This window comes from Colletotrichum orchidophilum (assembly GCF_001831195.1).
Source record: "Colletotrichum orchidophilum strain IMI 309357 chromosome Unknown Scaffold_17.1, whole genome shotgun sequence".
Taxonomy (NCBI): domain Eukaryota; kingdom Fungi; phylum Ascomycota; class Sordariomycetes; order Glomerellales; family Glomerellaceae; genus Colletotrichum; species Colletotrichum orchidophilum.
The window spans coordinates 359,451-384,925 of record NW_019172973.1 but is presented as its reverse complement, the minus strand read 5'-3'; the positions used below and the strand labels follow the sequence as shown (position 1 = coordinate 384,925).

The 25,475-nt window shown below is 51.0% G+C and overlaps 9 protein-coding genes across 9 annotated transcripts; 5 read left to right on the top strand and 4 right to left on the bottom strand.

Moving 5' to 3' along the window:
* Positions 1-234: 234 nt before the first annotated feature.
* On the bottom strand, positions 235-2,006 carry CORC01_03003 (major facilitator superfamily transporter; the record flags this gene model as incomplete). Its single annotated transcript, XM_022614653.1, has 6 exons — positions 235-1,079; positions 1,137-1,336; positions 1,399-1,649; positions 1,705-1,730; positions 1,791-1,832; positions 1,895-2,006. The coding sequence occupies 6 exons, from the start codon at positions 2,004-2,006 to the stop codon at positions 235-237; spliced, it is 1,476 nt and encodes a 491-aa protein (XP_022478954.1).
* Positions 2,007-2,513: 507 nt separating this feature from the next.
* Positions 2,514-3,720, bottom strand: CORC01_03002 (2OG-Fe(II)oxygenase superfamily protein; the record flags this gene model as incomplete). The annotated part of the gene is made up of 3 exons (XM_022614652.1): positions 2,514-2,867; positions 2,945-3,612; positions 3,684-3,720. The coding sequence occupies 3 exons, from the start codon at positions 3,718-3,720 to the stop codon at positions 2,514-2,516; spliced, it is 1,059 nt and encodes a 352-aa protein (XP_022478953.1).
* Positions 3,721-4,850: 1,130 nt separating this feature from the next.
* CORC01_03001 (Rieske domain-containing protein) lies at positions 4,851-6,206 on the bottom strand (the record flags this gene model as incomplete). Its single annotated transcript, XM_022614651.1, has 3 exons — positions 4,851-5,054; positions 5,109-5,334; positions 5,395-6,206. 3 exons carry the CDS (start codon positions 6,204-6,206, stop codon positions 4,851-4,853), a joined length of 1,242 nt encoding a protein of 413 aa, XP_022478952.1.
* A 2,052-nt stretch (positions 6,207-8,258) lies between these two features.
* CORC01_03000 (uncharacterized protein) lies at positions 8,259-8,936 on the top strand (the record flags this gene model as incomplete). Its single annotated transcript, XM_022614650.1, has 2 exons — positions 8,259-8,421; positions 8,524-8,936. The coding sequence occupies 2 exons, from the start codon at positions 8,259-8,261 to the stop codon at positions 8,934-8,936; spliced, it is 576 nt and encodes a 191-aa protein (XP_022478951.1).
* A 279-nt stretch (positions 8,937-9,215) lies between these two features.
* CORC01_02999 (uncharacterized protein) lies at positions 9,216-9,962 on the top strand (the record flags this gene model as incomplete). The annotated part of the gene is made up of 1 exon (XM_022614649.1): positions 9,216-9,962. The coding sequence occupies one exon, from the start codon at positions 9,216-9,218 to the stop codon at positions 9,960-9,962; it is 747 nt and encodes a 248-aa protein (XP_022478950.1).
* Positions 9,963-12,142: 2,180 nt separating this feature from the next.
* CORC01_02998 (amidohydrolase) lies at positions 12,143-15,435 on the top strand (the record flags this gene model as incomplete). Its single annotated transcript, XM_022614648.1, has 6 exons — positions 12,143-12,843; positions 12,900-12,952; positions 13,011-13,761; positions 14,431-14,707; positions 14,774-15,241; positions 15,298-15,435. The coding sequence occupies 6 exons, from the start codon at positions 12,143-12,145 to the stop codon at positions 15,433-15,435; spliced, it is 2,388 nt and encodes a 795-aa protein (XP_022478949.1).
* Positions 15,436-16,254: 819 nt separating this feature from the next.
* CORC01_02997 (uncharacterized protein) lies at positions 16,255-16,779 on the top strand (the record flags this gene model as incomplete). Its single annotated transcript, XM_022614647.1, has 1 exon — positions 16,255-16,779. The coding sequence occupies one exon, from the start codon at positions 16,255-16,257 to the stop codon at positions 16,777-16,779; it is 525 nt and encodes a 174-aa protein (XP_022478948.1).
* Positions 16,780-17,994: 1,215 nt separating this feature from the next.
* CORC01_02996 (NADP oxidoreductase coenzyme F420-dependent) lies at positions 17,995-19,016 on the top strand (the record flags this gene model as incomplete). The annotated part of the gene is made up of 3 exons (XM_022614646.1): positions 17,995-18,034; positions 18,111-18,623; positions 18,712-19,016. 3 exons carry the CDS (start codon positions 17,995-17,997, stop codon positions 19,014-19,016), a joined length of 858 nt encoding a protein of 285 aa, XP_022478947.1.
* Positions 19,017-21,719: 2,703 nt separating this feature from the next.
* Positions 21,720-22,763, bottom strand: CORC01_02995 (phosphotransferase enzyme family protein; the record flags this gene model as incomplete). The annotated part of the gene is made up of 1 exon (XM_022614645.1): positions 21,720-22,763. One exon carries the CDS (start codon positions 22,761-22,763, stop codon positions 21,720-21,722), a length of 1,044 nt encoding a protein of 347 aa, XP_022478946.1.
* Positions 22,764-25,475: the final 2,712 nt, after the last annotated feature.

Genomic DNA, 25,475 nt, shown 5'->3' with positions numbered 1-25,475 from the left:
GGAGAAGAAGCATTTCTCAAAAGGTTGTAATCAAGATTCATCATTAAGACATGTTAGGCTGCTTTCAGATCTTGGGTAAATGGGCGCAAGCACGAACAACCTCTTCTTCAGATTTCTATACCTTAGGAATAGAGAATTATGAATTTTCTTATGCTGCCAATTGCTTCATGTCTCACACTTGTCTCTAGTTCCATCATGCCATTTAATTGTATTTGCGATGCTGGTGGGTGCCTTCTAAACGAAGAACCGCCATCTTGGATCCTTTTCTCCATCAGCCAAGTCTCGCGTTTCAACGTCTTCAGCCCTCAAATCAACACCTTGTTCTTTGTTCTTCCTGTGGTTCTCCTTCCTCATCCAAAGCCCAAGCCAAAGTGTAAAAATGATGCAAGTGACGTTGCACCCAGCCGTTGCCAAAAGGGTTGGTGCATATCGCGGAGCGTATGTCGTGCGAAACGTTCCCGCCGACAGGATGCCACCCAAGTTGCCGAGTCCGACAAGAAGACCAGTAGTCGCCGCTCGAGAGTTTTCACTAAGGTTGTTGTTGTTGTGCCAACTGTGGACCAAGCAGGAAGGGATATAAGCCCCAGCCGTCAGCAGAAAACAAGCAAAGTACGCCACTGCGACGTGTGCTTTCGCATCAATGGCAGCCAGCACAACGAGCCCTATCAGACTTGTGGTTAGACTGGCGATAATGTGGAAAGTCCGCTCTCTGTTTCGATCCGAACTGTACGTGACTGCCAACAGCACCAAAAAGCCTGCCACGTTGGGAGGAACCGTGAGCAAATTTGTCGTGACTTTGTTGTAACCCAGTCGCCCAATGACAAGCGGGAGGAAGTTCGCCGTCGTGGAAAAGGCAACTGGGTACGTGAGACTGATTATGCACCAGATCGGGAACTTCCAGTCGTACCACGTGCGGAAACACTGCTTGAAGCTGAACTCTTCCTCGACGTTGCGTGTGCCGTCTCGGAGAGATCGGAGGGTTGCTACCTCGCGCTCCGCTTCACCCAGGAACCAGGCGGTCTGTGGACTTGCCGGCAACCACCAAAATGCCACGATGCCAAATATGACAGTTAGAGCACCTAAGACAGGTCAACACGCATTGCCTCAAAAGCTGCAAGTGAGGATCCAGGCCGTACCTTCTATGATGAAAAGCCACATCCACCCATGAACATGAGGGTCTTGGATCCGAAAGACTCCAAAGGAGATCAGCCCCGAGAAAGCGCTCGCTAACAGAGCACTTCCAAAGAATAGTGCAATGCGAAACCCAAGTTCTCCTCGGGTGTAGAATAGAGTGAGGTAGAATACTGCCCCTGCAAAGAAGCCGGCTTCGAACGCCCTGTTGGTGAGAGATGTGAGCTGAACTTATTCGCCTGAAAGCTGCCTTGCTTATGTTCTCACCCTAGAATGAGACGTATGGCTAGCATGCCACCGAAGTTCTTACAAGCAGCTTGTATGAGTGCCATCGCTCCCCATCCTACCATCAACGCGGGCAAAACCTTGCGACCCGAAAATCTCTTGGTCAGGAGGTTGAGAGGCAGATCGCATAGACCATTGGGAACGTAGAAAAGAAGAATGAGTAACGAGTACTGTTCTCCCTTGAAACCAAGATCTTTGCTCATTCCATCTGTCTCCGCATTTCCAAGGTTGCTCTTAGACTCGGGTCAGTCTCATCGTTTGAGGAGCAACTACGGTTAGATGACTTACTCTGTCAACTGAATTGAAGAAATACACTGGATGTGTTAGTAGAGGACGGAAATGGAGATGAAATTACTCGAGAAGGAACCACTCACTGATTGAGAGAAATGGAAGGAGCCAGATATCCATCTTGCGAACTACCAGAGTTAGGATGCAATGACTACTTATTGGTTTGGTCCTCAACTGTAGAGAAGCTCACCATATGATCTTTCGGTGGTGATACTTATCATCACTTGGGTTCCAGATTCGTGGTCTCCAAGCTGGGAGCCGTCCGAAGGTTTAGTCTCCGCCATGGTTGATTTCTCCATCATGAATAGTAGTGTCAACTTTTGAGTTGCACAGAATATGGTTGGCTAGACTTAGAGTTTGAGAAGATCCTGTTACTCGTGGAGCTCAGGCATGCTTGCCAGAGGCTTATATCCAAGGCAAAATAGGTAGACATACTTGCTGCAGAACTACAGACACAAACCACAATAATCAATGCGCCACCAAATAATGGCTTGAATGTTGGGATTCGATGTCTGGCAATTGATAAAGTGGTACGACTCTGATACCGGATGAATTCCCTATCAATGGATAGACTGCAACAGGCTAGTGAACTTGTGCGGAGGCGTAGATATGAGAGCAAACCAGTGAGAAGGATCAAGAGTGGGGGATCCCTCTACGCACTAAAGGGGGTCAGATATGAGGCTGCTAGCCCCCATTATTGGTCATTCTTAGCATAACCATCAGTGGTTTTACATCCAAAGATCAAAGAATATTGCGCTAACACGACCTTTAAGAATACTTATGTACATGCTCTGTTCATCCCTGCTACCTTAAGCGACAGCAATCTGTGCTGGCTGAGCCTCCTGAGGTTTCACCTTGTTTGCGGTAGCTTGCTCCAAGCCTTGCTTGTACAATTGCGCCCTTCCATAAGACTCTGCATATGATGCAGAAACGGCCTGCTCAACTGTGACCGGTCCAAACTTGGCTGGTTGCGTAGCCGACTTGCAAGTGGGGATACACTCGACCAGATAGTCTGGGTTGCCAGAGACAAAGACAGGAATGGAATACCGCTCCTTGCCAGACTTATTGATGACCCTGTGAATGTTGCTCTTGTAAAGCTCATTGGTCCATCTTGCCATGAGATTGCCCAGGTTCACAACAAAAGCGCCCTCCGTCGGCGGGACCTGAGAGTGGCAGATCAGTATTGGGAATCGGTTCACCAAGGGTGGTGCTCTACAGTGGGGGGAAAATTTCCACTTACGTCGATCCACGTCTCGTTCTTCTTGTCCCATACCTGCAGGCCATCGACCTCATCCTGAAGAAGCATGGTAATGGCGCCGAAGTCAGTGTGGGCGCCGATTCCACGAGTCAACTTCTCGTCCGCATCCTTGGGTTGCGACGGGTAGTGGAGAAGTCTCATAGTCGCCACAGCTCCATCCATGAACTTGCAAAAGTAGTCCTCGTCCAGGCCCAATGAAAGCGCGATGACCTGCATCAAATCTGAGGCGAGCTTGAGTGCTGAAGAGTAGTACTCCATCGAGGATTCCCTGAAGCTCGGCAAATCACTGCCCAGGCTTTCGGGCCACTGGTTCGGGCCACTGTTGAGCTTCTTGTTGATGAAGTAAGGGTGGTTCTCGGGAATCTCAGCTCCAATGTAGAAGCCTTCCTTGAGTTCTGGTAGAGTTCCTTCTTCGAGAATCTGTGATCTCAGCATCTCGTAGCCGCGGTTCCAAGTAGTATTCTCCTTGGCGACCTTTTGCTTTTCTTCGAGTGGCAAGGCAAAGAACTTCTTCGCGCCGCCCATGGCAGCCTTCTGTTGCGCCAGGGGCACCGAGTGGCCGATGATTTGGAAGAATCCATTATACAGGCAGCTGTCGCGTACTTGGTCCACGACCCTTTGCTTCTGCAGAGGGTCCTCGGAGTAGAATCCTGTGGTCAGATGACGCTGTTAGGATTTGGCTATCCTTTTTGAGCTACGACAGATTTCTTCGCAGACTCACCAGAGAAGTCAATGGTTGGGATCTCGAGAGCGGCCATGGTCCTTTGAAGAGAGTGAGGATGTTAAGTTTTGGTGCAGAACTCTTTGGCGAGATAAATGTTTAATTCGATGCTCTAATGATGGCAAAGCCCGAGCTTGTGAATGTTAGTTTGGATATATTTCGACCACAATCTAATTTGATCGCAACAGATCTTTCCTGATATAGTCGAGACCGGTTCACGATGCCTTTGAAACCCTACTGAGTAGATGAATTCTCCAAGGCCAGTCAACATTCTCTCTCCGCGTCTCGGGTTCTCGCCCTCGGCTAGATTGGATTCCTGAAGAGTGGGGTGTAGCATCCGGTGTGTTCGGACGGCATCGTCCGAGAGTAAGTTTGACAACCCAGGGAACCATTGATAAGACTCCCTCCCTGATAAGCTACATTGGCCACCCTACTTGTCGCGGATGGTGTTCCGTTCCCGGCCTCGAGCCCTCCCCGGCCGGAAAACCCACTTTCCCCTCATGCTAAAGATAGATAAGATCAGCTCCAAGATAACCCCTCTGAGAATCCCAACAAATCCTCCTGCATATGCGAAGAGTTTCTTCGCAGGATCGGAGGTAAGAGTAGTGGCATGTTGATCGCCCCAAAGATTGGTCGTGAATTGTAAGAATTCGTGATTCGGTTGGTTCGGTAGGGGCTGAACGAGCAGGGAAAATCTAGGGAGTCATAATCATCATATAATATCCCAAGCTCCATTTGTCTGCGAACCCCACCCTTGGTGTAAGTGGTTGAGAACCAAAGTCCAGTGTATTGGCCAATGCATATCACAACGGCATCCAACACAGGCCTGAAGCCAAGGTCGAAACCCACATGCAGCTTTCCAAACTCTCATTGATTTGGAATACGATGCTTTCGCACGAGGACGCGGCACGGCTCAGTGTATGCAAACAGCGGTGGCTCTCATTGCCATGCTTCTGTCATCAAGATATCAACTAAGCCAGGTGAAGTGATCATGTAAGAACAGCAAAATCGTGGGGAATCGGATTGCAATTTTGTGTAGAGTGCACGATAGAAACCAAATGCTAGGAGATTCGTGAGGCTGAAAAAACGCTAAGAGTTCCATACGTCGTCAAACACCATATTCCCTACAATCTGTACTCAAAAATTCCGACACGTAGAACTGGTAGCTCACCAAGCCAACTCCTGACGTCCGCCGCAGTTTGCTTTCTCAAGCTCCGAGCAGAAAGCTTCGTCCTCGCTCAACTTCCCCGTGCCCAAGTCTCCGAGTAAGTCCGGAGTGGCTGGCCAGATTTCTTTGCCCCCTTGTTCTAGTTCCCTTTGCCTGTGTTTCATGACTTCTTCTCGAACAGTGTTTTGGAAGTGGATAGGGCCCTACGCAGATGAGTTAGTACCATGACGTGATATCAGGTGGCCGTGATGGCATACTCTCTCCTTTTCTGGATGCAGCTCACCGCTGATGAACACGCCGGCGCTGAGGTTCTCCTGCGCTCCGATGCACAATTCTCGATCTTCCTCCAGAACCTGTCTGTAGAATGCGTTGATGGCGGTGAACTCGGCATCGGTGGCAGTGTGAGATCGGTACACTTCATTCTCAATACGAGTCTTGGTTGCACTGATTGGAATCATTCGTTGGATGTAAAAGAAGTTCTGGCTACACTTTTTGTCAATTTTTACGCTTCTAAGACTGGATTTCCCGGATAGAGTGACTTACGTGATTGTGACTGATGTGGATGGGTAGAAGAATGTGATCGAGCGCCGAAACTCATCATCCTCATCTTGGGCTTTCTTGTTGATGATCTCATGCTCCAGGCATCCTCCACTTGGTTGAACTTGATACTTCGTCAAGTCCGACACTCCCGCAATCAAGGGATGCGACGTTGGGCAATGGTAGCACTCGTTGTAGTTCTCAATGACCGCCTTCCAGTTGGCCTCCAATTCCATGTCCCAGACATGGTCGTACTTGTAGCCTCCGGCAAAGTCAAAGTTTTGCATCCTCGGCTTCTGGTAGACACCGCCAAACTCGTCTTCCCACTTGACGTCTGGTTCACCTGCTTGGAGGTTAACCCAGATGAAGCCGGCGGGATCCACGCGAACATGGATCGGAAGGAGGCCATTTTGGCTCTTATCGAAACCGTTTACCGTATCGAACCTCGGCGCTTTGGCGAGATCGCCTTTGAAACCGTACGACCAACCGTGATACTTGCAGCTCAGAATACTCGCTTTACCGGAGCGCTTTTCGACGACAGGGTATGCGCGGTGTCGGCAAACATTGTGAAAGCCGTTGATGTTGCCGTCGCGATCTTGGACGAGGAAGAATGGGAAATCGGCATAGACGAAGGAGACAAACTCGCCCGCTTGCTTGAATCTCAGCGAATGCGTCACCAAGATCCACTTTCTCGAGATAATTGCCCTTCTCTCGAGCTGGTGTAATTCTGGAGACCTGTACCACGAAGCTGGAAGACTTCGTGAAGGCTCTGGCTTGGCGTCGATAGTTGGTGAAGAGAATCCAAGGAAGCGCAACATGTCGTTGGGTCACAGATGCAATGAAATGTGGGTACCGAGTATAGAAAGATTAAAGAGCTGTTGCAGTGAAGTCTTTGATTGGGATTGCAGTCTAAAAACTACGGGTACTGCGTCTCTCATCCTGTTTACCCTCGCGCCTTTCTGTCTCATGGCCGTTGCTACTTTAAGACCGTAATTTTGGAGGATGACTCTAAGCCAAGAACTAGTCTAACTCGGATTTATCAGAGGTGGGGAAGATGCTTTCGTGAAATGCTTGATAATGCTGTTGAGAATGGGGGTGGGGGGTCACTAGGCTGAGGGGGCCGGGCACGAGCATTCGGGCTGGGGGTTGATAAGAGGCCTAAGGATCCGATAAAGGCAAGTCGGAGCATGTCGGATACCGGAAGACACTTGCGAAGGCCAACTGAAGGCGGGGTATGATTGATATGATAGATAGAGTCTTTTTACCTATTCGAGTTGAAAATGGCGGAGTTATATAAATGATAAATAACGGAGGCATCATATTGGTTGTTCACGCGAGCTTAGGAGGAGGAGAAGCCGTGTCTAAGCGCAGGTGGTGATCCGAAATGAGCAAGAAGGCTAACCTCGATCGTGACCGGATAAGAGTTTCCTCATCATCCTGAGAGAATACAATGCTACATTATTACTAAGATCAAGCTTGGCCTTAGTTACACCTGACCACGGAAACATCAGGCAAGCGGGGTTGACTAATAACTGTGTATTCCTAGAATTTTCTGCTTACTACAGCGACTACAAGTACCTACATATAAGGACCACGCATACGTGCAGCCTCTGGGCCCCTCAAGACGGGCTTCGCTATTTCGTCTTCTAAAGGAAATAGGAGTATAAATTGCTGATTGATGTATTTGAAGGCAGGAGCCGCATTAAGGTAACTGTACGCCTCCACATTAACCATTTCCGGGCATCTTTGACACAATCGAGTATCTTGTTAAGTTCTAGCGCTAGTTTCCAGAAAGAACATTCGTTTGGAGGAGAACGAGATGAGTGTTATAAGACCTAAGAGCCCCCGGCTCCTACAAAATCCAACGTTTGCGCCAGGAAACACATACATATGGCTCTTGTATTATGTGCACTGAAGGAAAGAGAAGCAAGCGTTTGTATTGATGAGCAGGTCAGTAAATCAGCTCTCCGTCTACACTCCTTCGATTTGCAAACACGTGCGTAATGCAATATGCGGGCGGTGCAGCCTGAAAGTACCTGACCGGTAATGGAATTCCATAACTGAGAAGTTTCCAACAAAAGATTGCCTCTTGCATCTACTCATGAGCACCGGTTAAAAAGAAACGCACTTTGTGGCGTCAGGCAGAATGGAATTCAAATTGGGCTGCCAGGTTGGGTGGTTCGCCAGCGTGCAATGCCTCAAGCCAAGCGTGATTCGCTGCGGTGCCTGGTTCTCTCATATGTAAGCAACACAAGTGGCACGCCTGACGAGAATTTTGCGGTGACCTGTCATATGACAATGTAAGATAGCCTGAATCAGGCTCCAGCGTAGTCGCGTGAGCCACCGCTGAGTCGAGCAACAGGTTGCCGGTAGAGGTTACCATGTGTGGTGAGCAGGCAGTGTAGCGCCATTGCTTGGACCCAGGAGCGCGTTTGATTTGACGGCAGGTGTGGCTCAACAGTCATGCTAAGATGCTTGAACTGTTGAGATCTAGTTGGCTGGCCCGATGATTCGCCAATGGATGAACCCAGATCGAGCCAGACGCGTGGTTTCGCTGCCCGGTTCCAGCCCAAGGATGCCTTGCCTGATCCGACCCTCCATGACGGTCCAGGCGGCTCGTTGTTCCATTTCGCATTGTGAGTCTTACGAAAGGGGCGCTGTTGGGCTTTTGAGTTATTGGAACCGGGTGAATTCGGGCGGTGTTTGATATTTGATTACAAAAAGCCACCATTCCCATCACGAAACCATAGTTTCCTTACAGGGACCGATGAAGAATTGATTTCAAGATATTCGAATAATCATCAGGTGTGAAGAATCAGCAGTCTTCGGCATTACTAAAGTCTGAAGTCAGCCGAAAATTGCTCGCCGCCATGACGCAGCGACACACCCATCATCGAAAGCATGCCAGCAAAGGCTCTCGGAAGAGTAGCCCGAGTCGGGAGTCGCCAGAAGATACCCCAAACACAGGTGCCGCATTTGATCAACATTATTTGGCTCCGACCGCCGGTCCCTGGTCGTCGTGGGCCCGCGATTGTGAAGGAAGGGGATTTTATTACAGAAGCCGACTGAGCGCGACAGGTCTGTTCTTAGCTTTTTCTATCAATTTTTCTTACATTTTGACTGACAGCATGGTAGGGGAGATTGAGTGGGACTTTTGGCGGTCGCCAGCGAACCAGACTTACAATTACATGCACCCATTGCCAAAGATGTCTTACTATCAACAACCCATCAAGTCAACCCCGAATCCAGCACCGGCATTCACGTATACGTTTCGCCACACGTCCAATCCAGTACCACGAGAAGATCAGCCTAATTCAGGGTCTGATTATTCCCATGATGCAAGCGATGAGGAGACATTTCCGACCGCAAGCTCCAGTGTTCTGATACCCGCCATCATTGACGTGGACACGAAGAATAACATCAAGGTTATGGTTCCGGATCCGAAAACGGGAGAAGCGACTACAATCTATGACAACAGGCATAAGCATTCCAACAAGAAGAAGATGACTCCAGAATTCAAGGTTCGGGACTGGCTGAACAGGGGGTAGATTGTCATTTGATGCAAGTTACAACGGATGGAAAATTGAACTTGACAGGCATTAATAAGATACTAGATGTTGTAAATATGGATGAGATAGAAAATTGTATGAATCATCGCTCTCGCCCTGTCATCAAAATGTGAACCTTCAGCGAATCTTGAGCTGGGTAGAGTATAATCAACCGTGCAAGATTCATTAGATTATCCTGCGTGGCTCAAGCCATCAGACATCACAGCCTGCTGCCTCCCAGGGCCCAAATTCTCGGCAACATGTGCAAGCACTTGCATAATGCCCCAGCAATTCCAAATCAGCCTTTCACTTTCTTATGTTCACGTGAGACTAGTGTGGCAGAAGTCCGCACTCAAGACTACATACGCTGTGCCGCAAGGCTTCACCGAAAACCAAGTCTTTGCAACTTCAGGAGACAGGCCGGGCTCATTTTGGAGGTTTTCCCACGGTATCAACCTCTTTGGCTTCAGAGGAAGCGGGGTCATCAACGTTATAAGAATCCCGATTGTCGTTCAAGCCGTACGAGCAGGCATACAGTATCTACCGCCCTGTGGCTGGCGATCAACCAACCCACCACATGCTCTTGTCGTGGTGGCAGGTGATACTGCTATGAAGGTACACTCCTGGCCCGGTCGTGGTCTGAGTAGTGGTGTCAAGTCAGCTATCGCACGGGGGGACGAAATCGTCCACGCGCTCAATGGGAGCAGGTTCGTCGAATTCCATCTTACTGCCATGGACCAGTACAATGACTTCACCATGAAACTTCAGGACAGCGAGTATGACAATCGCATCATTCCACTCTTGAACCAGTCCGGTACCCCAAAAGTCTTGAGCTGGCTCCTAAGCAAAGCGAACACCGTGACTGATGACGTGCCTGATAAAACTGCGACTGAATGGCCAGTGGTGGCCTTGGCCCAGATTGAAGAGCAGCTGGAACAGAGCGGCAATGGGGTGTTTGGACCCGTATCGAATGTCGAACCCCAATTGCGCACCGTCCTGCGACAGATGGACCCTGCGACGTTTTGAGAGATGGCAGTCAGCTGCCCGTGGCCAACACGAGATATTGGTGGAGCCAAGTTGATTACTCCCTCTTCGTTCCATAGAGCCGGAATAGGAGCAACGATGGCTGTCGGGCATATGGGGGCCGTCACTGGACGAGATCAGCCGAGACTCGCAAAAGCGTCCTCCCTGTCGAGGATATCGAGGACGACCACTATCTACATCACGACTTAAGGCCCCACGTAGAGCAGCCTTGCCGTCGCCGCAATTCCTATCGCCAACAATCATCGGTGCTACTCCAAGTCGCTCCGAGTCAATTGCGGAGAAGCAATGCCGATCGAGGCATTCCGCCTGGTTCTTCGGAGCGAACTATCGCTTATGCTAATGATTTGGAGGGTATTTCGCGCCCACACTCACCGTCTATGAGCGGCGGGGTTCCGCTGGGAAGATTACTTGGCGCGAGCCAGCGTCCGGGCCGCACTGTCTTGGCTCATGCGATGTCACTGGCACTCTTCCGTGTTGATGGAGACTAATGACAAATTGGGAAGGATTTGTAGCGTCAAGGCGACGTTGGTAGTCCTGGACGTGAGAGGCTGTACTGTCATTATGGTTGGAGCTATACTACATCGTGTACGTACAAGTCGGTTTAGGCCTTTGTAATATTCTTTAACCCGACTCTCAATGGATGCGGGTATCACTGTGCTGATACGACTGTTCGGATTCTGTGAATTGATGATTTCGCAGTGAAACCAAAAACATTTTGAAATCTCCATTAGCTTTTCAAATGTACAGAATGAATTGAGGATCGAATTCCTGTCCGAAATTACCGTCAAGCAATACCTCATTAGGTTGCCTAGAGGGGCCAGTGACTTAGTGCCCCAGTGTGATCGGCCTTGCGTCGATGCTCTCGAGGATTAATAAGAGCTGCAGTAATACTAATAGAGCGTACTGAAACATACGAGAGACCACTCTTTTCAGTCTTATTACCAATATTCGGCGAGATCTGGACGTCCAGGAAGCGGCATGTCCGCATAAATCCGAAAATCCGTACCTCCACTGCCCCGAACCCTAGCGTAAAGCCCATATGAGCGTAGCGCCCACCTTCTTGACGGTAAGGTCGCTTTGCTTTTTATGGTTAGGGAAGTCCGAAAACACCTTCAGGACTTGATCTGCATAGGAGAAGATGAATATCGTCTACGCTATTTACGCGCTGCTGGACATTGCCTGCCGGACCTTGCCTGCCGTTTCCTAAGGGCTCCGGGGTGCGGTTCAGGTCCGGTCGTAACAAGGCGCGAGAAAAAAATGCTTGTATAACAGAAAACTCATCTGGCCACGAACTTACCAGGCAGTGATGGTCTGATCATGTGGCCCCTGTCTCGGCACTGTCAAGGTGAGATCTGGAGTCACCCGCCTGCTAGGGCCCCGACCCGGGGCCCGGAGTGGGTCTCGCGAACTGCCGAAGCGGGTCCGGTACCACAAATTTCCAGCTAAATCCTGTCTTTATCCCGCCGGTTCGGGCTTACTTATCCGAAAGAAAACGAGGAACCCAAAGGTCAAAGATCATTACAAACCTGACAGCGGTGAGCATCATCTAAGATATTTTCTATCTAGATTGAGCTAAGAAGCTGCCAAATGACAGCCCATCACGATGACAACTTCCCACCTCTCCGAACCATGACGTGGAAAAACTGAGACATTTCCACCTTTTTTAGTCGAGATAGCGTCCGCTGGGAGAGCGTGGGCCCCTTATCACTCCACGTGAAAGTGGTTCCTCTTGAGTCTCCGGACTCCATGACGGCATCGTCAGCCTATTTCCTGCATGTCACGCGAGCTAAACTCAGTTATAATTGGGCCAAGCGGAGGCTTGTACGGGAGTACAGAAGTCCATAGACAAAGGTCGGCTAACGAGAGGACTAATCTAGAAGTTTCACAGTCTCGCGGTTTTCCCATTCTTCGGCACCAGAAGCCCACAAGAGATTCCACCTCGCAGAATGCCAAGTCGGCGTTTTCCAGGCTCAGGCTCTTGTTGCTCACATCAGCAGATGCGATGGTGTCAAGCGCGAAAGAGCGAGATAATCGCGATTTGACTCCAAGAGAGCATAAAAGCCGTGTGTTCGCGGTCTTCAGAATGTGTTTGGGAGTCATTTTGGAAGAAACACTTCTACAGATTCAAAGCATTTCGTTCTGCGGGACTTACATCTCAAGAAATGCCTTCCTTCAGCCTGGTAGCGGCCATCGCCGGGATCACCACCCTAGCAAATGCGTCTTCACTGCTACTTCGCGGTGGTACAATCGTTGGCTTTGACGAGTCCAGCAACTCGCTGAACGTCATCCGTAACGGCTCCCTTCTCATCACCAACGACCGCATCACGTCCATTTACACCGCAGATCAGTCCCTGCCGCAGATCTCCAACGCTACGGAAGTCGTAGACGTGACGAACAAGATCATCACCCCGGGCTTCATCGACACCCACCGTCACGGCTGGCAGACTGCTTTCAGGACTATTGGTTCAAACACCTCACTGGCAGAGTACTTTACGCGCTACGGCGAGTTTGCCGCCGCAGGTCTATTCAGCGCCGATGATGTCTACATTGGCCAGCTCGCAGGACTCTATGAGGCCCTGAATGCGGGTGTCACGACGATGTTGGATCATGCCCACCATACTTGGTCTGACGAGACTTCGGAAGCAGGTCTGAAAGCCAGCATCGATAGTGGCGCGAGAGTCTTCTGGTCGTACGCCTTTCACAACGTCACCAACTACACCGTCTCGGAGCAGCTTCAGAACTTTAGGGATATTGCGACCAAGGCTGAATTCGACGGTACACCGACAACTCTGGGCGTTGCTTGCGACTTTTTCGGGACCGACGGTGTCATCGCGGATATCAATGCGGTGCTTGATCTTGCCAAGTGAGTTCTACTGTATGAGATGATGATAGGAATGTCTCTAACATAAGTTATGGTAGGGAGTTCAACGTTTCTGTGATCACAACTCATAGTCTACAGGGTCCATGGGGTGGTAAGTCTTCTTCCTCAATCATCCATCTGTGCCGCTCACATACTGACCATCTTCCCAGACACCAACAGCCCCGAGGACCTTCACGCTCTCGGAGCACTGAATACCAGCATTCCAGTCGTCTTTTCACATGCGTCATTCCTGACCTACAAGGGCGCGTCGCTTCTTCGATCCACCAATCAGTACTTATCCATCACTCCAGAGTCGGAGATGCACTATGGACACGTGCATCCCCACAGCCATCTCATCCAGGATCAAGGTTCCCTAGGCGTCGACACTCACTTCACCTTCTCGACCGACATCCTGACCCAAGCCCGCCTCTGGCTGCAGAGTACCCGCCGCCTGCTCTACCAACAGGTCCTCGCGCACTGGCGCGTGCCCACCAGCACGCCCATGACCGTGAACCAAGCCTTCCTCCTCGCGACGCGGAACGGCGGACTCGCCCTTCGCCGCCCGGACCTGGGCGTCATAACCGAGGGCGCCAAAGCCGATGTCATTGTCTGGGATGGTGAGAGTCCTGCCCTTCTCGGCTGGGTTGATCCCGTCGCTGCTGTGATATTGCATGCTAGCGTTGGCGACGTCGAGCACGTCGTGGTGGACGGCAAGTTTGTCAAGAGAGATCACAAGCTCGTGGTACCTGACTACGCGGACGTCAAGACGCGGTTCTTGGAGAGCGCGCGGAAGATTCAGCAGACTTGGCGGGATATCCCTTTCTTGGCTCTTGAGGGGGAGTTCAGTAGTTCTGAGGCCCTCTATGAAGCGCCCATTTCCGTCGATGTGCAGTCTGGAGGCGAGAGTGGATACGGTACAACGTATGTTTGACCACCGGCGTGGTAGTAACAGGCTAATAGCACATGAGCCAAGCCTCCCTCCCAAATAATTTCAAGGTTGAGTAAAAAAAGTAATATTAATGTAGCATTTTTCCAAGGCACAAATGAGTATTTATTGAAGCTTAAGCGCACCTGTTACCTAGCATATAATGGATGACTTGTATATTCGCCAGGATTGCCTCTCCAACTTACAGCTTATGGTCTGATTACACGTAAGTAGCCATCCAAGAGGGGATGTTACACCGGGGAGTCTGAGGGCAACTCCAGTCCAGGGTTAATCGACCAAGCCATCTGTTTCATTTCTGAGGATTTGAAGTAGTCGATTTCCTGATTCCTAGCTGACACAGCGCCGGCGAAAGAACGGATGGTTTGTATGGAGATGCATACTAGTAGTCAGTCTCCACTCAGATCTCCCCATTTCCGCCCGCTACCTTTCGCGTTATCTTTTCCGGGATCATCCTATCTGCCAGCCAAGTCGAAGGGGAAGCTCTAGACTCAGACAACTTCCCCCAATTATTTTCTCATCTAAGACGGTACTCAATCATCGAAAAGTATAGACTTTGGCATTTCATGTTACCTTCTGAGCTGTGGTCCGGTCTGGAACGCCTTCGAGAAGACTAAGTACTTAGATTCTGGTATAATTACATCCAGAACGGTCCCTAATATGGTCCAACGCCTTTCTCGAAACGCCGGGCTGCAGGCTTTTGTTGGCGCGATCGAAGAGGATGGATGCGTTGTCATCAAAGACTTCACCGATCTCGCGTCTCTCGACGCCGCACATGCAGAGGTCCAGCCATTTCTGGATGCGTCGCTTGCGCAGTCTGGAAGCACAGTCGGTGCCTTGAACGGCGGTACTGCAACATGTACAAGGCTCGTCGGTCGAAGCAAAACGGTCCGGGAGAAGTTCTTCTCAGATCCATTATACCAGGTGCGCTCAGAATATATCGCTTTCAATGACTTATCTTTCCCGTTTCTAATAAAGATTTATGCACAGGCTATTGCCGACTACTTCATCGGGCTTGAAACGAGGATATGGTATGGAGATGAACCCACCATTCACAAGTCTGACCCCCTTCTCTCAATTTCCATCACAATGTCCTCGCAGCCTGGTGCGAAAGCGCAGAAACTGCATCGCGACGACAAAAATCATCACGCAAAGCACACCAGGGCCACTCATTACACTAAGGGCCGTGACATGCTGCTCGGTCTGTTCGTTCCAGAGTGCGATACTTTCGAAGCCAACGGTGCCACCCGAATCGTCCCCGGGTCTCATCTCTGGGGCGACGAACAGCCCGATTTCGGACTAGATGGCCAAAAGGGTGTTGAAAATGCGGAATTAGAGAGAGGCGAGGCGTTCGTGATGTTGGGTAGTTTGTATCACGGCGCCGGGCAGTACTCGCTAGAGACGGGTTGTCGGACGGTGCACATTATGTTCATGTGTAGCGGTGTTCACCGTCAGGAGGTAAAAACTGTAGTCCCAGACTTGGCAGCGGAAGAAGATTGCTCACAGTATCTCAGGAAATTCCATATCTCAGCTACTCGATCGAGGATGTCAAGACATATTCTCAGCTCGTGCGGGATCGTCTTGGCTGGAAGCAATCTGAGCCCAATCTGGGATGGGTGGATCTAAAGTCTCCAGAATACCTCCTGGATTGAGGTTATAACAGTCAAAAAGATTGGTGTTATGAGGCCCTTGTGGCAAATCTGAGCAGTAGTTTGGCTGTCCATATTGACTGGTTGACTCTGCGCACTGACTGTAGTCTATGATCGGAAAATCGCCGAACTGGCCTCGACAAAGTTGCAACGAGGCTTGGTTCCAGTTTCGCCGACTAATTCTAGCTTTTGGTTATGGTATTCGCAAGACTGCGCTTGAGTCTGACCTATTAATAAGATGTTCAGTTCCTATCATAACAGGGCTAAATAGGCCGCACTCTTATTAGAGTTCTCTGTATCATATCCTCTTCCTGCAATCTGATACTGCTATGGCCTCCAAGTCGATTGGCCGACATATATCATGTAAATTTACACAAACTCGTAGTCAATAGACGTCTGCCAGCGCTAGGACTGTGTCATAATCGAAGCCGCGGATACTCCTGGCCTACTACCTCTACGGCTCTGTTCTTTTTTTGACTTTTGCTGCCCGATAGCAGATTCTATCCCAAGGAACTCTATCCTCTTTTTCATCGCCAAAACGCCTAGGTAATCGCAGGCGCAAGGGTCCAACTCGTACGGCAAACATGCAGAAACAATTGTATAATTGTCGAGAAGACGATCAGGGTTTATTTTTACAGCAAATAAGACGTATCATATAAGCCACCTTGAAGGGCAGTTCCATTCACGACTACAAAGGGTAGGCCCCATCAAGTGGTATTTAAGGCGGCAGACGCCCTCGGAGGGTTCAACCCTTTTCTTCTTTCTTACCAAGGCCCAATTTACACTGACATCAAGAATCTCATCTTTTCTCACGTTTCCACCATGAAAGTCGTCTTATTCTTCTCCGCCGCTCTTCTTGGCGGCATAGCTGCCGCCCCAACAGCTGCGGAACATCAGATAGCCAAAGCGCCACCCAGAATCTATCCCTGGCAGAACTCTACACAGACTCTGCAAAGCATTCGAGATAATTCTCCGTCATGTAACATCACATCCACTCATGTCCACCGCAGCGACTCTGAGGATAACTGCAGCGAGGTCGATGCCTGCCGCAGTAAGAAGGCGCCGATAAGCCGTCACGAGATCGAAAAGTTCAACGTCACATTAAAACCCATACCAAAGTTTGAACCGGAACGGCCAAAGAATATGGAGAAGCGGCAATGCCACCCGTGCTGCACTGATCCCGAGGAGTCCAAGCCCCCGGCCGGATATCCTAAGCCCCTTCACCCGGAATTGCCCAAGTGGGGATGCAAAGACTTGGCTGCGGACTGCAGTCAATGCGGACAGCCTCCAGAGTGGGAGTGGGTTATTCCTGGTGGCGCCAACGACAAGAATCTGGGCAAGGACTAAGGGAACCGTTTCAAAGCTGCAACGACTATTACGGGTCACAGGCGAGAGACTTTATGGAATTCGAAAGTGCGGGAAACCATGTTGTACTACCATGGTGCCGAAAGTTGCACGTAAAAGAACGAGGGTCTTGATGGGAGCTGCATGTATGTTGAGACCCTCTGTTGCCGGAGTGGGGTCAAGCTTTTTTTCGATGGCAATCAAGGTCACCCAGTGCAAACTTTTTCAACACTAATAGCCAAGATTTATTGTCACGAAGAAGACTCAACGCGGTTTCGAGGCTCAATTTAGTTGTTGAAATTTCTTTCTTGGGATGCAGAAACATGAATCACGAGGACATTGAACTTACAAGTGTCGTAACCCACAGTACTGAACGTAACTTGTGTCGATAATCATAAGACCTGTTTTGTGACTTCAGAAAGCTCACTTTGATATTTCAATATTCATCACATTTGCGTATTGAGTTTTCCTTCAACGACTGAGTGGCTTCGTTGTCGTTCTCTGTTAAGCTGAGGACGGCGCCGACTTGATTGTGTTGGTTTTGCTAAGAATTAGTTCAGCCAGTGTGCAAGTACCTTGATGTCCATAGTGAATAGAAGGTTTTGACCGAATTGTAGATATTGATGAGAGCAAAAGGTACCACGAATACGCAGAGGGTTACTGGAGATAGGTATAGAATCGCGCAATATTATTGCTAGTTCTGGAAGTTCCTGTCTCTTTCATACTTAAACAGATTATCTGTAGAACGTGGTTATTATGTGAGAATTACGGAACAATTGGCTCGTCATGCAGCTCACGCTACTTTCCTATCTTGTTAACGTAGCCTCGGTCAAAAGATCCTGATTGTACATTGTAGACTTGGCTTAGACGTCAGCCTACAAATTCATCACAGAGGCGGTTTCTCTCTCAGGCGAGCTTTTGGAACTACTCGCATACTTATTTCAAGCAATTATGAATTACGATAGGATAAAGCTAAGAATTTGTTGGTTTCATTGCCGGACGAGGATATTCCGGTGCTCGGGAATTGTCCAGTGCTTCGGCTTTTAGACTCCACGCTTCAGGCAAAATGTGGGTCTGGTTACGGCGCCACAGTTTCCGGGCCGAGTCAAACTCATCAACGGGACTTAATCGAATTCACAAATCAACCGCTCATCTCATCGTCTTGCAGAGAGTCTCAGCAACGCAAATCAGCTCAATTGAACCTAGACAAAACATAAAATGGCACCTGCGTTGCAATCCAGCAAGATCGCCTTCATCGGTAAGTTACACACGCAACACCCAAAGAAGAACCCAACTCTTCTTCCGAAATGGCGGGGCTAATTAACGCGGGGTAGGCGGCGGCAACATGGCCGCAGCGATCATCGGAGGCCTGGTCGCCAAGGGCATCGATAAGCAAAACGTCACCGTCTCGGAGCCGTGGGACGTGAACCGCGAGAAGATGGCCGCGCTCGGCGTCAAGACCACCACCTCCAACGCCGAGGCCTTTGTCGGCGCCGACATTGCCATCCTGGCCGTCAAGCCCCAGGTCGCAAAGGGCGTCTGCAACGAGCTCGGCAAGGCCGTCTCGAGCCAGCAAAAGGTGCCCGTCGTCGTCTCCATCGCCGCCGGCATCACCCTCGAGGCCCTGCAGAAGTGGCTGGCGCTCGACGACGGCCGGACGCCCCACGTCGTGCGCGTCATGCCCAACACCCCGGCCCTGGTCGGCGAGGGCGCGTCCGGTCTGTTTGCGGGCAGCGACGTGACTGACGACGAGAAGAAGTTGACCGAGTCGCTCATGGCGAGCGTCAGCAAGGCGACGGAGTGGGTTGACAAGGAGGAGCTGATTGACGTCGTCACAGGCTTGTCAGGTGAGTCATTTCACGACACATTACATGAGTCGCAGCAGCAGCAGCAAAAAAGAAAAGGGGGCCCAAAACTTACGCCGACCTCTTGTAGGATCCGGCCCTGCATACTTCTTCGCCATGGTCGAGCACCTCATTTCCAGTGCCGTCGGCCTCGGCCTCTCCCCGGAGCAGGCGAAGCGCTTGGCCACCCAGACTTGCCTGGGCGCCGGCAAAATGCTCGTAGAATCCACCGAGGAGCCCAGCCAGCTCCGCAAGAACGTCACCAGCCCCAACGGCACCACGCACGCTGCCCTGCAGAGCTTCGAGGCCTCTGGCTTCCAGGACATCGTCGACAAGGCTGTCAAAGCTGCGGCGGATCGCGGCGAGGAGCTTGGAAAGACTTTGGGCAACCAGTAGGGGCGCTTGGTTCAATGAGGGTCCAAAGTTATCGAGGGCATTTGAGGCATCAGTATGAAAGGTAACCAAAATCACGCCAGGCATGGCTATAGATATCAAAATGGGAGGGCCGGGTCCGGTAGTTACATGAATGGACGAAAAGATGACGAACACAGCTCGCTCGAAATGCAGCCCCAAAATCTGGTGTTGCAACCAAATAATGGCATGGCTCTATCAATGCATCACTGCAGTATCTATTTACTTGACCCTTCTCTTTCTTTTCACTCCCCTCGACGATAAGGCGGAAAACGACGCCAGCCTCATCCTTCACGCCCTCGCCGAGACTCCTAGCAATCATTCCGGGGGTTATCGCTGCACCATCAAACTAGACATGCTCTATAATATCGGGTGCTTGCATATGTATGTTTAGCCATTCAGGACAATTATTACGTCTTTCGGCCCTCGAAATACCCTCACCTACACTCACAAGGATGATGGCTTGGGAGAAATTCTCTCATCCTTTGATAGAGAGATGCTGACACCTAAAGCCCATCTGAACCCCATGAACACGTCTCATTCGAACTCTCGAGATGGCGGAAATGCAGCTAAGCAGCGTGTCTTCCTAACACCAATCCAAAAGTACCAGCAGATCGTGAAACCTTCAACTCATTTCTCACAATGTCCGCCACCCGCCCACATCTCATCAAGCCGCGAATGGCATAGATGATCCGTCTCCGCGTGGTTTAGCTTGTGTCACATTCCATTCCCAAGACTGTTCGAAACGGCGATAATTGGTCAAAGAATAGGTTAGCCGCATTTCGTATCCTCAAAAAATGTGTTACGCTGCCTCTAATCCCGGCATCGATGTCTCAGTCGCCTGGCGTCTCAACGCGCCAACAACGCTGCCACGCTGTCTTATTGAAGTAGGGAGCGGCAGATTGGGCTGCCTGTCCGCACTGCCTTCACAGCGTCGTAGCGAGCATGAGAAAAACCCTTGAGTTTCAGAGAGATATAGTCGGTCAACTTCTATTGGTAAAATTAAGCTGTCATGGACTGGACCAGTAGAGAGTCTGGGATTGGGAAGGAAATGCGTGGTTTTCTCCGTGACTAAAACACCTCAAAAGTCAGAATCTTGAACCTAGGCGACTGTAAAGCATTCAAATTGTGGCAATTGGTAGCTCTGTGGCATCGGGGGTGCGGAAGCCATGATGTTGAACGCCAACCTGCTGACGAAGAAATAGCTCTAGTTGAATCGCGTGGCCTCGATCCCTACAACTGTGGGCGGGAACTCAATCGATAACGGGACTCAGGCACCGGTCTTGAGATCTCCATGTCCACCTGTCTCTACTGTGGCTTGACGCTAGCAACGTCCACACGCATTCTCGTGTCCGCTCGACAAAACCACTGTCCCAGAAGGGAAACCTCCCAAGTCTCTCGCCACACTTGTGGCTTTTACGGTTTTGGATGGCAGCCAGCCATATCCTTTTTGAATTTCATCGAAGTGCGAACCAGTTCAAAATCAAAACAGATAGCCACCTATGAATGGGTGGCAGGTTTCGACCGCTGGCCGGCCGGCGACAAGGGGCATTATTCGTTCCGAGCAGTTCTCACGGCACAACTGAGAGGGATTCGATGGACCAGAACGTCTCCTACTATTTTTTGGATGAGCAAGAGTGTGTTTAGCTCACAGAGGAATCAAAAAGTCGCACTTGAATGGAGTTCTTCAACACTTGTGGCGCGCAGTGGGCTTTGGGGCGGCCACGCTTGCCATTCCAGCAAAAGTTTGTTGAGGGGTTTGAACGCGTGGTAATGGATCGAAATGCAGACAAGGTTACCTCTGTTTGACAGCCTGGCATGCCTAGCTTGCCTGGCATGAACAACTCAAGACCGGGAGCATGGTCGACCTGTCGTGGTGACTTTGAAAATCTCTCGGCCGATAGGTAATGTGGGTTACAAGAATGTGGGCCTCCCACCTCCCACCGGCGCTTGAGACATATTTAGAACGCAGGGTGTTGATCCACAGGGCGGATGGCGAAGTTTCGTTTTGGACAAGATCACCGCCTTTGCATGATGGGGGGGGGGATGATGGGGGCAAGTCAACTGGCTTTGGATCACAGTGCGATAGTCTGTTGGGACTAATGAAGACTTCGAGACGGCGGCCCCTAGCCAAACCATGAGATTGCAAACTCTTCAGAGTCTACTTGAGGTCTGCATAGAGGCTATACATCCTGTCTAGAGGAAAGGAGTGAGTCCCTTGTTTGTTCCTGAATGGGAGACTGGCACGGCTGGCTAGGGCGAGGGAAATGGAGTTGCTCCACCTGAAGGAATCGCCTTTCACAAGAGCAGACTTGCTTGCGACATTCTGCACCAAACAGGGGCTGTCTGCCTTAGTGTCTCCAGTCCTATGCGGCCTGGTTGACGGCCCAGGGCCAACCCTTATGCCGGAGCCTTTCCCCTGGTCTGGGAAACTTTCTGGCGGTGGTGGAGCTAAGGTTATGTTGGACTTCTTGGGCCAAAATGATTGTCAAAGTTTGAAGACGTGGGTAACTAGTGTTTCGTCAAGATCAATTCATGAATACTAAGTAGAGTGGTTGTTTGCCTCATTCGCCTATTCCAAATTCCCCTGCACAATGTCCCAGAAAGCTCCTCGCTGATGTTATACCGCTTTGTGTAACTACTAATACATGTAATGCTCAAAACGCAGAAATCGCAAGTCTCGCAGCTCTAGCACAACTGCTTCCGCCAAAAGGCAACCACCTCGTTCAACTCGGGCCGGTTGTTCGGGTCCCTCTCCACACACCGCATGACCATGTCTTGCCACGCCTTGGGGACGTCCTTGGCCAGGGCCGACCATACCGTGGGGTCGGGGGACTGCTCGACCTGCTCGAGCAGCATCCACATTGTCCTGCCCAGACTGAACACCTCGGCCAGCTCCGCAGCCCGGGGACACGTCGTCTTCCACTCGGGCAGGACGTTCCAGTCCGGAAACCCCCACTTCTGGTTCCTCCGCGGCGCGCCGGTGTGCGGGGTATAGATGACCACGGGCTTGCCGTTCGCGGCGGAGGAGACCGACGACGATTCCTCGGCCTCCTGGTCAATGGTCACCTCTGGCGGGTGCGTAAACATGGAGAAGCCGCTCTGCTCCCAGTCGATGAGCCGCAGGTTGTCCTGGTCGTCGACGAGGATGTTGCCGGGCTTCAGGTCCATGTGGAAGCTCTCGGCGACCTGGTGGGTGTGCTGGATCGCGAGGGCCATCTGGTAGCACCACTTGGCCTTGAGGGCCAGCGGGAGGCGTCGGCCGGCCCTGTTGGCGCGCATGACCTGCTCGTCGATCGAGTCCTTGGTCAGGACGGGTTGCAGGAAGCCGCAGATGCGGTCCTTGTTGTCTCCGTCTTGTACGACGACGAGGATCTTGGGGCAGGGCATGATGTTCGGATGGGGCGGCAGGGTGTACAATGTGCGGATCTCGTGGAGGAGGGTCTTTTCTTGGTGTTCTCTAAAGTCTTTGCTGTCTCGCTTGTACCGTTCAAAGTCCATGCCCTTGAAGACGAAGTTGGCTTGGGGGGTTAGGCCAGAGGCTTTCTTGGTGACGATCCTTGCTCCCGTCTTCCCGGGGAGGGAGCCGAGAATCTCGAGGTCGGCAATATCCACAAGCTGAAAGTCTGCCGCGCGTCCGCTCTTGCTAATGCTGGCAATGAACTTGTCTAGAGGGGTGAGTTGGTGAATGTACTGTTCCCTGATGGGAGATGTCTCGCTTGCGACAGCCATTGTACCTGTTATTAAAGTAAGTCTATCGTAAAGGCTGCAGTTCTACTGCTAGAAGAGTTCGGCTCGGCAAGGCGAAGATAGGTCGTCTTTTTTTTTTAATATTTCCAAATAGGTTCTCTAATAAGAACAGTGAATGAGTTTGCAAGTTCACAAAGAACGAAACTGATAGATAGTCGAGTTGGGACGAAAGACAGCAAGTAGGCTGGAAACCTTTGAGTTAATACCTTTAACCCATCATCAACTCTGATTGGGTGTCAACTCGAGCCTGCCACGGTTGTGAGTCCCATCTCAACTGATGGTAGCATTGCCAGGCTTTCTTTTCTTATTCCGCTGATTGACAAAGTCCCTGTCGAGAATGGCCAAGGGAGCGAGGCAACTTCGGTGAATAAGGGAAAGGGTTCCCGGCAGATGCGATTGGGGGTATCGCGTGCATTTGAAAGCCGCTACGCAGTAGCACAGTGAATCTACTCCGGTACCATTCCAGACCCTTTTCCCTTTCCGGGTTGTGTGAGACTTGAGAGAAATGGAATTTCAGATCCTCCCAGAAAAGCGATATCACTGCCGCTACCTTTTTTTTTCCCTCCCACCCCGGCTACCTAAGCCCTAGGGTCTAGTTGAGACTATCTCTGATGCTTCGTCAACGATGTCTCACCTCGCTCCCCATCCCCGGTTATCTGACCGAGCAAGAAGTGAGGCGGGCGTGAGATGATATCACGAACGCCATCATCCGCGAAAAGGTCGACCGAATTCATGCGCGGGCAGGATGCATGCCACTAGGCGGGTGGTGATTGGTGGCATCACGCAAAGTGGCAGGGTGCGTGCTTCTTCATCCCTCATATTCGATATCTGACAGGTAAGATCCTCTGCCGTAAAGGGTACGGCCCTAACGGGCTGGCGGGAATCAGATATAACAAAGTGCGTCGTGTGCCTGTTGGCAAAGGACAGAGAGGGAAAAAAAAGTGTGTGTCCTCCCCTCCAGGATCCCCCGGCACGCCAGAGTCCCAGGCAATCCCGCTGCCGAAAATGGGCAAGGCGGCCATGCAGACAGGCAGATCAGAAGTGCTGTTGATGGTTCCCGGATGAGCCCGGAGGGGCTTAGCCATGCGTGCCATGCTGTTTAAGTCACATTCATCGATGCATGACGTAAGACACGGGCGTGAGACAACAGGGACGCTACAGGTAGGGGGCGCGCTGGAGCCTGTAGGTCTTGCAATGAGGAATTCAGGTGAGCAAGGTGAGTCGGCTGGCGATCTTGCCGGATGGAGGCCGAGAGCTGAATGTCATTGGGGGATTGGGAGTCGACATGGGTTCGGATTTATTGATAAGTGCCGCGGGAGCACTCCGACCGAGGTCAGAGCCACTGCCAGTTTGTATGTGTGTACCGGGTATGTATGCGTGTTTGCTCGGACGGTGTCTCCGGGCTAGCTGAACACACAACGTTGGGGGAGGCGCCCCCCAATGCCTGTCTTGGCCTGCTGGCGGTGGTATGATGAGGCGTATTTTCGAGCATGTCGTTGAGACAGTCAAAGGTGAGATGAGATGGGGGATGTGACATGATATGATGTAGAGAAAATGTGAGATGGGAAAGGTCGGTGCAGTCAATGGTCCCCCAGAAAAAAAAGGAGGTTATCGGGGCGATCGCCGATGTCCAATCGCCGTGGTGTGTCCCGCCAGCAAGCATAGATGAACCCCGGAGCAACCCTCGCCGATCGTCCCATCTAATGGTTATGAGGTGACAGTCTAGCGGGAGCACCCTCCCTCCAGCTGCCATAGTCGGCCGGGGAGGACACCCCTTGCCTTCCGTGAAGTGGAGGAGGCGCTTGGGCTCGGGTTGGCAGTTGGTGATGTCTCACAGAGGCCCGGCCAGCTGCCAGCCAACCCACATGGGTTACACTGCGCCCTCCCACTGGTAAAGTGACTGCCGAGATCGGGCCGTTTGTCTTTCTCGGGAGGTCGCGATTAAAGTGAAGACGGTTGGGCTAGTTGGTACTGCTCTATTAAGAGTTGTCGAGTAGGCAGCTTCCCACTCTGACCCCCCCCGCCGCCCCGGTTCAAAGTCATCCTAAACCAAGACTTTAAGCAAAGAATTTCTTCTTTTCCTCTTCTCTTTTCACTCTATTCCGTCCCGGTCGTCCCGGGAATTCTGTCTGAATTCCGTTCCGAGTCGCACAAAAGAAATCGTTAGAGACAACACAGCCCGGAGAACGCAGTAGCGCAATGTTCGAACATCACTCCAGAGTCACTGGGTCAGACGGGCGCCAAGTCAGATCTGCGCACTACTTCGACTACCATCGGAGCTTTCTTCCGGCTTTCTTAAACACTCGAATTTTCTATATTTACATCTTGTACATGTATTCTAAGAACTTGAAATCATCTACAAATCCCCCTAAAAGCTCCGTGTGTCTACCCATACCGCTACTTTCCCGCCCTCATCAGGAAGGATGGAATCCTTGGGGCTTCAATGGTGCAATACTCCTTGGCAAGACACCAGTCTTCTCGGTACTATCACAGAGCGCCTTTACATCACTTTAAGTCAAAGGGACTGGATCTATGTGGAATAGTATGGCGGTTGAACTACGCGCAAAGGGGCAATCATGTCGCCTCAACCTTTCTGTTTCTGCCTATTCGTCAGATGAGTCCCAAGGCCCCAAATTAGAAAATCTGACTGAAATGTTTGAAACCCGTCGCACCGGAGGCTTTGTGATTGGAGGG